This window comes from Pelophylax lessonae, assembly GCF_965119305.1.
Source record: "Pelophylax lessonae genome assembly, chromosome: 3".
In the NCBI taxonomy this organism is placed as follows: domain Eukaryota; kingdom Metazoa; phylum Chordata; class Amphibia; order Anura; family Ranidae; genus Pelophylax; species Pelophylax lessonae.
The window spans coordinates 618553983-618566885 of record NC_138770.1 but is presented as its reverse complement, the minus strand read 5'-3'; the positions used below and the strand labels follow the sequence as shown (position 1 = coordinate 618566885).

Genomic DNA, 12903 nt, shown 5'->3' with positions numbered 1-12903 from the left:
GTTCAATCCATTTTAGATCCTAGGTCTATTTTTAGATCTATTTTTAGATCCTGGTTCAAACTGTTCAATCTTTTTTTAGATCCTGGATCTAAATTTAGATCCTAAATCTATTTTTAGATCATGGTCCAAACTGTTCGATCTATTTTTAGATCCTAGATCTATTTTTAGATCCTAGTCCAAACTGTTTGATCTATTTTTAGATCCTAGATCTAATTTTAGATCCTGGTCCAAACGGTTCAAACTATTTTTAGATCCTAGATCTATTTTTAGATCCTTGTCCAAACTGTTCGATCTATTTTTAGATCCTAAATCTATTTTTAGATTATGGTCCAAACTGCTCAATCTATTTTTAGATCCTTGATCTTTTTTTAGATCCTTGTCTAAACTATTCAATATATTTTTAGATCTTAAATCTATTCTATTTTTAGATCATTGTCTAAACTGTTCAATGTATTTTTAGATCCTGGCCTAAACTGTTCAATCTATTTTTAGATCCTGGTCCAAACTGTTCAATGTATTTTTAGATCCTGGCCTAAACTGTTCAATCTATTTTTAGATCCTGGTCCACATTGTTCGATCTATTTTTAGATCCTAGATCTATATTTAGATCCTGGTCCAAACTGTTTGATCTATTTTTAGATCCTTGATCTATTTTTAGATCCTTGTCAAAACTGTTCGATCTATTTTTAGATACGAGATCTATTTTTAGATCCTGATCTACACTGTTCTTATCTATTTTTAGATCCTAAATCTATTTTTAGATTCTGGTCCAAAGTGCTCAATCTATTTTTAGATCCTTGATCTATTTTTAGATCCCAGATCTATTTTTAGATCCTGGTCAAAACTGTTCGATCTATTTTTAGATCCTTGATCTATTTTAAGATCCTGGTCCAAACTGTTCGAACTATTTTTAGATCCTAGATCTATTTTTAGATCCTGGTCTCAACTGTTCAATCTATTTTTAGATCCTAGATCTATTTTTAGATCCTAGATATATTTTTAGATCCTGGTCCAAACTGTTCGATCTATTTTTAGATCCTAAATCTATTTTTAGATTCTGGTCCAAACTGCTCAATCTATTTTTAGATCCTTGATCTTTTTTTAGATCCTAGATCTATTTTTAGATGCTAGTCTAAACTGTTTGATCTATTTTTAGTTCCTGGTCTAAACTGTTCGATCTATATTTAGATCCTAAATCTATTTTTAGTTTCTGGTCAAAGTGCTCAATCTATTTTTAGATCCTAGATCTATTTTTAGATCCTGGTCAAAACTGTTCGATCTATTTTTAGATCCTTGATCTATTTTAAGATCCTGGTCCAAAATGTTTGATGTATTTTTAGATCCTAGATCTATATTTAGATCCTGGTCCAAACTGCTCAATCTATTTTTAGATCCTTGATCTATTTTTAGATCCTAGATCTATTTTTAGATCCTGGTCTCAACTGTTCAATCTATTTTTAGATCCTAGATCTATTTTTAGATCCTGGTCCAAATTGTTTGATGTATTTTTAGATCCTAGATCTATATTTAGATCCTGGTCCAAACTGCTTAATCTATTTTTAGATCCTTTATCTATTTTTAGGTCTTTGTCAAAACTGTTCAATCTATTTTTAGATCATAAATTTATTTTTAGATCCTGATCTACACTGTTCGATCTATTTTTAGATCCTAAATCTATTTTTAGATTCTGGTCCAAACTGCTCAATCTATTTTTAGAACATTGATCTATTTTTAGATCCTACATCTATATTTAGATCCTGGTCCAAACTGCTCGATCTATTTTTAGATCCTAGATCTATTTTTAGATCCTGGTCCAAATTGTTCAATCTATTTTTAGATCCTAGATCTATTTTTAGATCCTGGTCCAAATTGTTCAATCTATTTTTAGATCCTAGATCCCTATTTAGATCCTGGTCCAAACTGCTTGATCTATTTTTAGGTCCTTGTCAAAACTGTTTGATCTATTTTTAGATCCTTGATCAATTTTTAGATCCTGGTCCAAACAGTTCAATCTATTTTTAGATCCTAGATACATTTTTAAATCCTGGTACAAACTGTTCAAACTATTTTTAGATCCTAGATCTATATTTAGATCTGGGTCCAAAGTGCTCAATCCATTTTTAGATTCTTGATCTATTTTTAGATCCTTGTTTAAACTGTTTGATCTATTTTAAGATCCTAGATCTATTTTTAGATCCTGGTCCAAACTGTTCGATCTGTTTTTAGATCCTAGATCTATTTTTAGATGCTAGTCTAAACTGTTCGATCTATTTTTAGTTCCTGGTCTAAACTATTCGATCTATTTTTAGATCCTAGATCTATTTTTAGATTCTTGTCTAAACTGTTCAATCTTTTTTTAGATCGTAGATCTATCTTGTGCTTCATCTTTAGAAGAGGATTCCTTCTGGGACAACAGCCATGCAATCCAATATAATGCAGCGTATGGTCTGAGTACTGACAGAGTGACCCCCCACCCCTTCAACCTCTGCAGCAATGCTGGCAGCACTCATACGTCTATTTCCCAAAGACAACCTCTGGATATGATGCTGAGCACATGCACTCAACTTCTTTGGTCAACCATGGCAAGGCCTGTTCTGAGTGGAACCTGTCCTGTTAAACCGCTGTATAGTCTTGACCACCGCGCTGCAGCCCAGTTTTAGTGTCTTGGCAATCTTCTTATAGCCTAAGCCATCTTTATGTAGGGCAACATTTCCTTTTTTCAGATCCTCCGATAATTATTTCCCATGAGGTGCCATGTTGAACTTCCAGTGACCAGTATGAGAGAGTGAGAGCGATAACACCAAATTTAACACACCTGCTCCCCATTCACACCTGAGTCCTTGTAACACTAACAAGTCACATTACACTGGGGAGGGAAAATGCCTAATTGGGCCCGATTTGGACATTTTCACTTAAGGGTGTACTCACTTTTGTTGCCAGTGGTTTAGACATTAATGGCTGTGTGTTGAGTTATTTAGCAAACTTACACTGTTATGCAAGCTGTACACTCACTACATTGTAGCAAAGTGTCATTTCTTCTGTGTTGTCTCATGAAAAGATATAATAAAATATTTACAAAAAAATTTGAGAGGTATACATATACTTATATTTATTTATTTTTTACTTACACTCAAATTTATTTTTTTTGTTTGTTTTCTTATGTCCTTTGTTTGTGGATTGCATAAAGTCATGCAATTTGAAAGACAATATCATCCAGGAAAAGCCTGTTTGTCTACAAAATTGTGGTAAATATTTTGTTATATTATTAAATGATAAAGTTGTTACAGGATAAATAGGCTTATAGAACACATTGTAAAAATTGCTCTAGTCCATAAGCGGTGTACAGGTGAGAGAACTGAAGTGGTAAACAAATAGAAACTCCGACCTATAAGTAATGTCAATTGGGATGAGTGAAACTGAAGTCTTCATTTCCCTGAAATTTTGTAGAAATGCATTGTAGTCAAGGAAAACTTCTCGGCATTCATATGATAATGTAATTTATATAATTGAAAAGTTTTTTGTTAGAAACTTTATTGTGGGCACAGGGTATGTTTAAAACGAATCTGTTTCTTAGGCCTACATGGGCAAAAGCACAGGTTTTGTTTAAAAAGTAAAGCAAGAACAAAGATGGCAGCGCCAACACTTGCACTTGTTCCATGTTCTATTGTCATGTACCTTAGAATATGCTAATAGATGTCTAGTAGTGTACAAAGACAATAACCTAACCTTTCACTGCTTTTTATACACACTCATGTAGGTGTGGCAGATTGATTCTATGTACATTATATCGTCTATACTCACACGCAGCTTTAGAGCGACCTCTGATCCAATCGCTAGCTCTGGTTCCTCCTTCATTTGATGCAATCACCCTGTACAAGTATTCTGTAAAGAAGAATGGAGATGTTAATATAAATCTATATAGATATCTGGTGGGCTAATGAGTTAAATAACGTTATCAAGGAAATGACAAGTGTATTTTGTTTTTATAAAAATCCCAAAGTACCATAGTGGAGTGACAGGTCCAGAAGCAGTTAGCAGTTAGATGAAGCTGTTTCGACATTTTGCTTGAGCACTTAAAGAGAGGTGATTCATGAGAGGTGATGAGGTATGTTCAGGTGATGGAAGGACCCACAAAGACATAGAGGGCCCAGGAGGAAGTAGGCCTAGCCTGGGAATGCCTTTCTGTCACCCACACAAAAACTAAACATGGGTATGTATAGCCATTTTTTACATATTTTCCTTAATTATTGTGTTCACGATTTAAAAAATTAATAATACATTATATATATATATATATACAAAAGTAAGTACACATTTTTGTAAATATTTTATTATATCTTTTCATGTGACAACACTGAAGAAATGACACTTTGCTACAATGTAAAGTAGTGAGTGTACAGCTTGTATAATAGTTTATATTTGCTGTCCCCTCAATATAACTCAACACAGCCATTAATGTCTAAACCACTGGCAACAAAAGTGAGTACACCCCTAAGTGAAATGTCTTATTTTCTCTCCCCAGTGTCATGTGACACGTTAGTTTGGTTCAGATGATGTCAAGCATGTGTGGTGGCAACCAGGTGAGGAGTACAAAGACACGTGTGTCCTGCCTAAAGTCAAGCACGGTGGTGGGAGTGTCATGGTCTGGGGCTGCATGAGTGCTGCTGGCAATGGGGAGCTACAGTTCATTGAGGGAACCATGAATGCCAACATATTCTTAGACATCCTGAAGCAGAGCATAATCCCCTCCCTTCGGAGAGTGGGCCGCAGGGCAGTATTCTGATATGATAATGACCCTAAACACACCTCAGAGACGAACACTGCCTTGCTAAAGAAGCTGAGGGTAAAGGTGCTGGATTTGGCAAGCATGCCTCCAGACCTAAACCCTATTGAGCATTTGTGGGGCAACCTCAAGGGGAAGGTGGAGGATAGGGATGATCGAACTTTTGAAAAGTTCGGTTCGACCAGAACACCCGGATTTCAGGAAAGTTCGGTTCGGATTCCAGAACCCCATTGAAATCAATGGGACCCGAACTTCTGGAATCAAAAAACCCCATTTTGAAGCCCTAAAACCCAATAAATGCCCCTAAAAAGTGCCTAGGGTTCAGGGTCATGCCCCAGGGACTATTAATCACACAAAAAAAGTTCTTAAAAATTGTCGTTTTTGATAGAGAGCCAATTATTGAAAAAAAAAAAAAAAGAGATTTCTTTGGATTTAGTGTCTGGGGGGGTCTAAAAGGTGTACCTGTGAAGTTTCAGCTCTGTAGCATGTCCAGAACCAGAATTATAGCATACCAAACCTTCAAAAATGAATTTTTTGCTTAACCGCGCCTTTCTTTTGCTCCTAATCAACGGCACAGCCAATGTGTATGATGGGGACATAATGCAGTGCACTGGGAACAAGATTAGAGTTTTTTTTGGAAAAAGGTGCTGTCTCTTTAAATGTGCATATAATTAACGGGTGTATTTCCACAATGGGGCTATTATTACCAAATGTTTTCAAGAAGTCCAAAGATGTACAGTAAACCCCCCTCCATTGCGGGGGTTACGTTCCGGACCCAGCCGCGAAAAGTGAAATTCCGCGAAATAGAAAAACCCTATTAAAATGCATTGTAGGCATGATTTTTTTACTGTCACTGTACGTGTAGAAGCATTTTAAGGTCTTTAAACACACTTTTAAAACAATAGAAACTCATTTAAACACATAAAAGATACTTAGAGACAAAGCAAGAGCTATGAAAAACACAAAATTTTTTCATTTTTAATGATTTATATAGTAAAATAACATTACAAAAAAAACCGCGAATTACCGGGACCGCAAAAACTGAACCGCGATGTAGCGGGGGATTACTGTAATTGCACTTTATTTCATGTAAAATGGTGTTTGGTGCACTTTAACTTGAATTCTCACAAGAAACAGACATATATGCATGGATACATTGAGGGTTAGGGTTAGGGGTAGGGGCCACAATGTAGTGCAGAGTGAACAAGATTAGAGATGTTTTGGATGAATACTGTTGTCTCTTGACTTTGAATAGAAGTAAAGGATGCTTAAAAATTGGGCCTTTGGTGGTGCCGACGATGCCTTGACACCATATCCCTATGAAAGTGCTGGTAATGAAGGCAATAATTACCTTTGTAAGGAAAAAAATTACAATGATATGCATCTGTGTGACAGGTGCGCAAAAATTGTTGTTTGGGTGTTGGCGGAGCCATACCACTGTAAGCCCAAAGAGCTGGTATTGAAGAAGGCGTAAAAATTATGAAGGTGTGCACATGTGGAACAGGTGCGCAAACATGGTAGTTTTGGTGTTGGCGGAGCTTCCCCACCATAACCCCAAAGAGCTGGCTTTGAAGGAGGCCCAAAAATTGTAAAGGTGTGTACCTGTGGAACAGGTTCGCAAACATGGTAGTTTTTGTTTAGCATAGCCTCCCCACCTTAACCCCAAAGAGCTGGTGTTGAAGGAGGCCCAAAAATTGTAAAGGTTTGCACCTGTGGAACAGGTTCGCAAACATGGTAGTTTTTGTTTAGCATAGCCTCCCCACCTTAACCCCAAAGAGCTGGTGTTGAAGGAGGCCCAAAAATTGTAAAGGTGTGCACCTGTGGAACAGGTTCGCAAACATGGTAGTTTTTGTTTAGCATAGCCTCCCCACCTTAACCCCAAAGAGCTGGTGTTGAAAGAGGCCCAAAAATTGTAAAGGTGTGCACCTTTGGAACAGGTTCACAAACATGGTAGTTTTTGTTTAGCATAGCCTCCCCACCTTAACCCCAAAGAGCTGGTGTTGAAGGAGGCCCAAAAATTGTAAAGGTGTGCACCTGTGGAACAGGTTCGCAAACATGGTAGTTTTTGTTTAGCATAGCTTCCCCACCTTAACCCCAAAGAGCTGGTGTTGAAGGAGGCCCAAAAATTGTAAAGGTGTGCACCTGTGGAACAGGTGCGCAAACATGGTAGTTTTTGTTATAACCAAAATAAGGTTCTGTGAACGTAAAGAGAATGAGAGGAGGGTTTGAGGGTGGCACCATGGTCCAGGCTTAAACTGAGGCTCAGCTGCCACATCACAACGATAGCCTAGTCTACAAGGTCTGCATCAGGTGCATCAAAGCTTGATATCCACGACTGATTCATTTTAATGAATATCAAACGGTCGACTGAGTCGGTGGAGAGTCTCGTTCGATGGTCTGTGATGAATCCTCCTGCTGCGCTGAATGCCCGTTCCGATAGGACACTGGAAGCAGGGCAGGCCAACAACTCCATGGCATACTGGGCCAGTTCTGGCCAGTGGTCTAATCTTAAGACCCAGTATGCCAGTGGATCGGCATCGTCACATGAAAAGCCCTCTGTGTCACTTTGTGCCCTCACGTAATCGTCCACCATGTGATGCAGACGCTGTCAATGCGATGTGGCAGCTGAGAGGCCTGGGCGGTGAGGACTAAAAAAAGACCGAAAGTCATCCGTCAACCGCACGCCTTCTCCAATGCTCCTCTCGTGACCACCAGTAGAATCCATGGTAGGTTGTCCCCGCCCCTGCACCCTACGGGAGTCGGGGAACGTGTTCACCAGAATCCTCTTGAGACTGTCCTCAAGGGATTTTATCCTGTGGACTCTCTGGGTGGATGGGAAAAGCTCCGAGACTTTAGACTTGTACCGGGGGTCAAGTAGGGTGGCCAACCAATAGTGGTTAGTCTCTTTAATGGCCTTGATTCTGGGGTCCTTTCGCAGGCTCTGAAGCATGATGTTTCCCATGTGTTTCCCATGCGTCGCAAATTAGCGAAGGCCTGAGAAGCTGACTCCTCGGGGTCACTCAAAACGACATTATCTTGAACGGGCTCCTCCTCCTCCCAGCCACGCACTACTCCAAAGTGTCCCGAGGGAGTCAAACTAGGCCTTGCAGATTGCCGCATGTCTTCCTCCTCCTCCTCCTCAAACCCTGCAAAAGTTCCCGCAGAATCGTCGTCCTCCTCCTCCTCCTCCTCTTCCACCCCTGGATCCTTCTCGGGCCTCTGGGAGCCAGGCATAATGGGGTCAGGATTCTCAGGATAAAGGGGGCCTTGAGAGGCAAGGAAGTCCTCCTCTTCCTCCTGCTGCTCTGCCTCCAGTGCCCTGTCCATAATGCCACGCAGAGTGTGCTCCAACAAAAACAGTACCGGTAGGGTGTCACTGATGCATGCGCTGTCCTGGCTGACCATCCTTGTGGCCTCCTCAAATGGCGAGAGGACAGCGCATTCATCCTTAATCAAAAGCCACTGCCGTGGTGAAAAGAAGCCCAGGCGCGCAGATCCAGTGCTGGTGCCGTACTCGCATAGGTATTCATTGAGGACCCTCTGCTGCGTGTACAGGCGCTGCAGCATAGCCAAGGTGGAGTTCCAGTGGGTGGGCATGTCACAGATGAGGCGGTGTACCGGCTGGTGAAACTCGCGCTGCACTTCGGCCAAACGTGCAGTGGCACTGTACGACCGCTTGAAGTGACTGCACACCCTTCTTGCCATCCTTAGCACATCCTGCATTCCTGGGTACGAGTTCAAAAACCGCTGTACCACGAGATTCAGGACATGCGCCAGGCATGGCACATGGGTTAACTTTCCCTGACGAAGGGCGGCCAGGAGGTTTGACCCATTATCAGTAACCACCATCCCTGGCTGCAGCTGGCATGGTGTCAACCACCTCTGGGCCTGTGCCTGCAGAGCCCCAAGAATCTGAGGGGCAGTGTGCTACCTGTCCCCTAGACACACAAGCTGCAGCACTGCGTGACACCTTTTGGCCTGAGACATAGAATAGCCCTTTGCGTGGTACCTCATCATATTCAAAGGACCATTCTGCAGAGGAGGGCATGGAGGAGGTAGAGGAGGAGGAGCAGAAGGGGGTAGAAGTGATCGATCTACCCGGATCAGCGACACCACCAGCTGTTTGCAGACGTGGGGGCAACACTGGCTGCAGCACCGAGCCCTGGCTACAATCCCTTCTGCTGGCAAGCAGTGTCACCCAGTGAGCAGTGACAGAAATGTACCGTCCCTGCCCATGTTTGCTTGACCAAGTGTCAGCCATCAAGTGTATCTTACGGCTGACTGACTTGGCCAGGGACGACACTACATTTCCTTCCACATGTTGGTATAGGGATGGCAGGGCCTTACGGGGAAAGTAATGCCGACTTGGCACCTGCCACTGTGGAACTGCACATTTTGCGAAGTCACGGAAGGGAGAAGACTCTACCAGGTTAAAAATGGTAATAGTTGCAGAGCCAGTAGTTTAGCCAAACTACTGTTTAGACGCTGGGCATGTGGGTGGCGGGGAGTATACATTTTTTTTCATTCCAGCATGTGTGGAATCGAAATTTGGCGTCTAGATGTTACAGCTGGTGGTGTGCTGGAGGTAGATGCGACACTGCCTGCTATATCATCATCCCTGTCAGTGGAGGCTGCCAACAGGTGACGAGTGACTATAGCAGGGCCAGGAACAGACTGATGTGCAGGTGGAGCAGGTGGAGCATGAGGAGGAGCGCGAGGAGGACTAGGAGGCCGACTGAACGATCTTTGGCCCTTTTGTGGGTTCTTTAAATGCTCCTGCCAACGGGCCGAGTGGTGGGTTGTCAAATGCCTGTTTAGGCAGCTTGTACCCAGGTGGTTGACATTTCTGCCACGTTTTATACCCTTCTTACAAATCTTGCAGATCGCAACTGTTTTGTCTGCATGGGATGTCTCAAAAAAGTCCCAGCAAGATGAGGTGTGTATAGTGGCCCGGGAGACAACAGGTGCGGCCTTAGATGGAGCGGGCCTTCTGCTCTCCCCTCTTGCTTGCTCTGCCTCCTCCTCAACCTCAGACCAAACATCTGACTCCATCAAAGACTGAGCATCAGGCCTGGCCTGGGAGACAACAGGTGCGGCCTTAGATGGAGCGGGCCGTCTGCTCTCCCCTCTTGTTTGCTCTGCCTCCTCCTCAAACTCAGACCCAACATCAGACTCCATAAAGGACTGAGCATCAGGCTGGAGTAGATGGCCGACACTGTGGTCAAACAGCTCAGCTGACTCCTCTGTCATGTCTGAAGTTGGGTCTAAGGGAGGACGTGAGGTGGACATGGACTCATCTGTATTTGTTCTGACAACTGCAGAAGACTGACCACTTTTCTCTGCCTGGGTCACTGTAGTTGCAGATGATGCCGATGATGAGGGTTTGGTCATATAATCCACCACCTCCTGTACATACTGTGGACGTATAGCTTGGCCACTGCCGGAGAAAAATCCAAATGGTGGCCTGGCTGAGGACTGACCACCACGTCCACCCCTGCCTCTAGACACCCTAGAAGCTGTGCCCCTTTCCGCAGCAGGGCCACGTATGCCTTTTCTTGGTCTACCAGGCATATTTGTCACTGATGCGTTGGCAACTGTGTGCGGTGAAAAACGCACACTGATATGCAACCCACAGTTGTCGCTGGATACAGCACAGCAGATGTGTCACGCACAGTAGCAAAGCCTTTTGCACAGTGGACCTAACGCTTTGAACAACAGGCGTTAAGTTGTCACTGATGCGTTGGCAACTGTGTGCGGTGAAAAACGCACACTGCTATGCGACCCACAGTTGTCGCTGGATACAGCACAGCAGATGCGTGTCACGCACAGTTGCAAAGGCTTTTGCACAGTGGACCTAACGCTTTGAACAACAGGTGTTAAGTTGTCACTGATGCGTTGGCAACTGTGTGCGGTGAAAAACGCACACTGCTATGCGACCCACAGTTGTCGCTGGATACAGCACAGCAGATGCGTGTCACGCACAGTAGCAAAGCCTTTTGCACAGTGGACCTAACGCTTTGAACAACAGGTGTTAAGTTGTCACTGATGCGTTGGCAACTGTGTGCGGTGAAAAACGCACACTGCTATGCAACCCACAGTTGTCGCTGGATACAGCACAGCAGATGCGTGTCACGCACAGTAGCAAAGGCTTTTCTACAGTGCACCTAACGCTTTGAACAACAGGCGTTAAGTTGTCACTGTATTTTGCTGCCTAGCAAGCACGTATACCTGCTGTTATACAGCAGCACTGTGCAACGTGCTCACTAAGCAGAACCCTCACACTTTCCCTACAGAAACTCAATTATTAAATATAACTAATGTAGTACAAAGTTCCCTGACTACACTAGATATCCCTTTCCACTAAATAGAAAGCTCCATACAGCAGAAGACTGACACTGTCCCTTAAGTTTTTTTTTTTTTTTTTTGTAACTCTAAGAACCAGCACAATCGCTGTATCTAACTACACTGGTTGTAAGCTAAATACAATTCTGCTATATGGAGCTTTAGAACCACTAGATATGTAGAAAATGTAGTGTAGCAAAGCAGGAGTCAGAGAACTGCTTCAACTCTCTTCAACAGGATCAGGATCACTGTGCTAGGGGTTAGGCGGGGCCATCTTATATAGTGTGGGGCGTATTCACTCCTGATTGGCCTCTGGTCCCCGTAGTCACTCCAATCACGTTCCTAGGAGACTCCTGCCCCCTCATTGGCTTTTGCAGACGTTTCTGGGCCAATCAAGGGCTTTTAAAGCCCAGTTCCTGTCCCAGTGCATTTTGGGCGGTTCTGGTGGCCGAATACCGAACTTTTACCGCAAAAAGTTCGGTATTTGGCCGAATATCGAACATCCAATGTTGGGGTCGAACCGATAGTCGACCCGAACCGTTAGATCATCCTTAGTGGAGGAGCGCAAGGTCTCTAACATCAACCAGCACCGTGATGTCCAAAAGACTCCAGTGGTAATCTGTGAAGCTCTGGTGAACCCCTTGCCCAAGAGGGTTAAGGCAGTGTTGGAAAAGAATGGTGGCCACACAAAATATTGACACTTTGGGCCCAATTTGGACATTTCCACTTAGGGGTGTACTCACTTTTGTTGCCAGTGGTTTAGACATTAATGGCTGTGTGCCGAGTTATTTTGAGGGGACAGCAAATTTACACTGTTATATAAGCTGTACACTCACTACTTTACATTGTAGCAAAGTGACATTTCTTCAGTGTTGTCACATGAAAAGATAGAACAAAATATTTACAAAGATGTGAGGGATGTACTCACTTTTGTGAGATACTGTGTGTATATATATATATATATATATATATATATATATATATATATACATACATACACACACACACACTCACACACATACACACAGGATAGTGCACCTGGAAAGAATTCACAGCGCTTTACTTTTTTTTTGGTATGTTACAGCCTTATTCCAAAATGGATTAAATTCATTTTTTTACTCAAAATTCTACAAACAATACCCCAAAATGATAACATGAAAGAAGTTTGTTTGAAATCTTTTCAAATTCATTAAAAATAAAAAGGAAAAAAAAATCACATTTACATACAGTAAGTATTCACATTCTTACCATGACACTAAAAATTTAGCTCAGGCAACCTGTTTACACTGATCAGACCTGTGATGTTTCTGCAACTTGACTGGAGTCCACTTGTGGTAAACTCAGTTAATTGGACATGATTTGGAAAGGCACACACCTGTCTATATAAGGTCCCGCAGTTAAAAGTGCATGTTAGAGCACAAACCAAGCCATGAAGTCCAAGGCAATGTCTGTAGACCTAAGAGACAGGATTGTATCGAGGCACAGAAAAATGTATGCAGCATTGAAGATCCCAATGAGCACAGTGGCTTCCTTCATCCGTAAATGGAAGAAGTTTGGAACCACTGGGACTCTTCCTAGAGCGGGCTGCCCAGCCAAACTGAGCGAATGGGGAGAAGGGCCATAGTCAGGGAGGTGACTAAGAACCCAATGGTCACTCTGACAGAGCTGCAGGGTTTCTTTGTGGAGAAAGGAGAACCTTCCAGAAGAACAACCATCTCTGCAGCACTCCAATCAGGCCTGCGTGGTAGAGTGGCCAGACGGAAGTCACTCCTCAGTAA

General features: G+C 42.7%; 1 protein-coding gene across 1 annotated transcript in view; it reads right to left on the bottom strand.

Moving 5' to 3' along the window:
- The window catches only part of USH2A (usherin), a gene marked incomplete at its 5' end in the record, with an annotated part of 1334617 nt that overhangs the window by 795167 nt on the left and 526547 nt on the right, over positions 1–12903 (bottom strand). The window contains one exon of the mRNA XM_082250984.1: positions 3802–3882. Coding sequence (XP_082107110.1) covers positions 3802–3882 — 81 coding nt within the window. The remainder of the gene's footprint in view (positions 1–3801; positions 3883–12903) is intronic.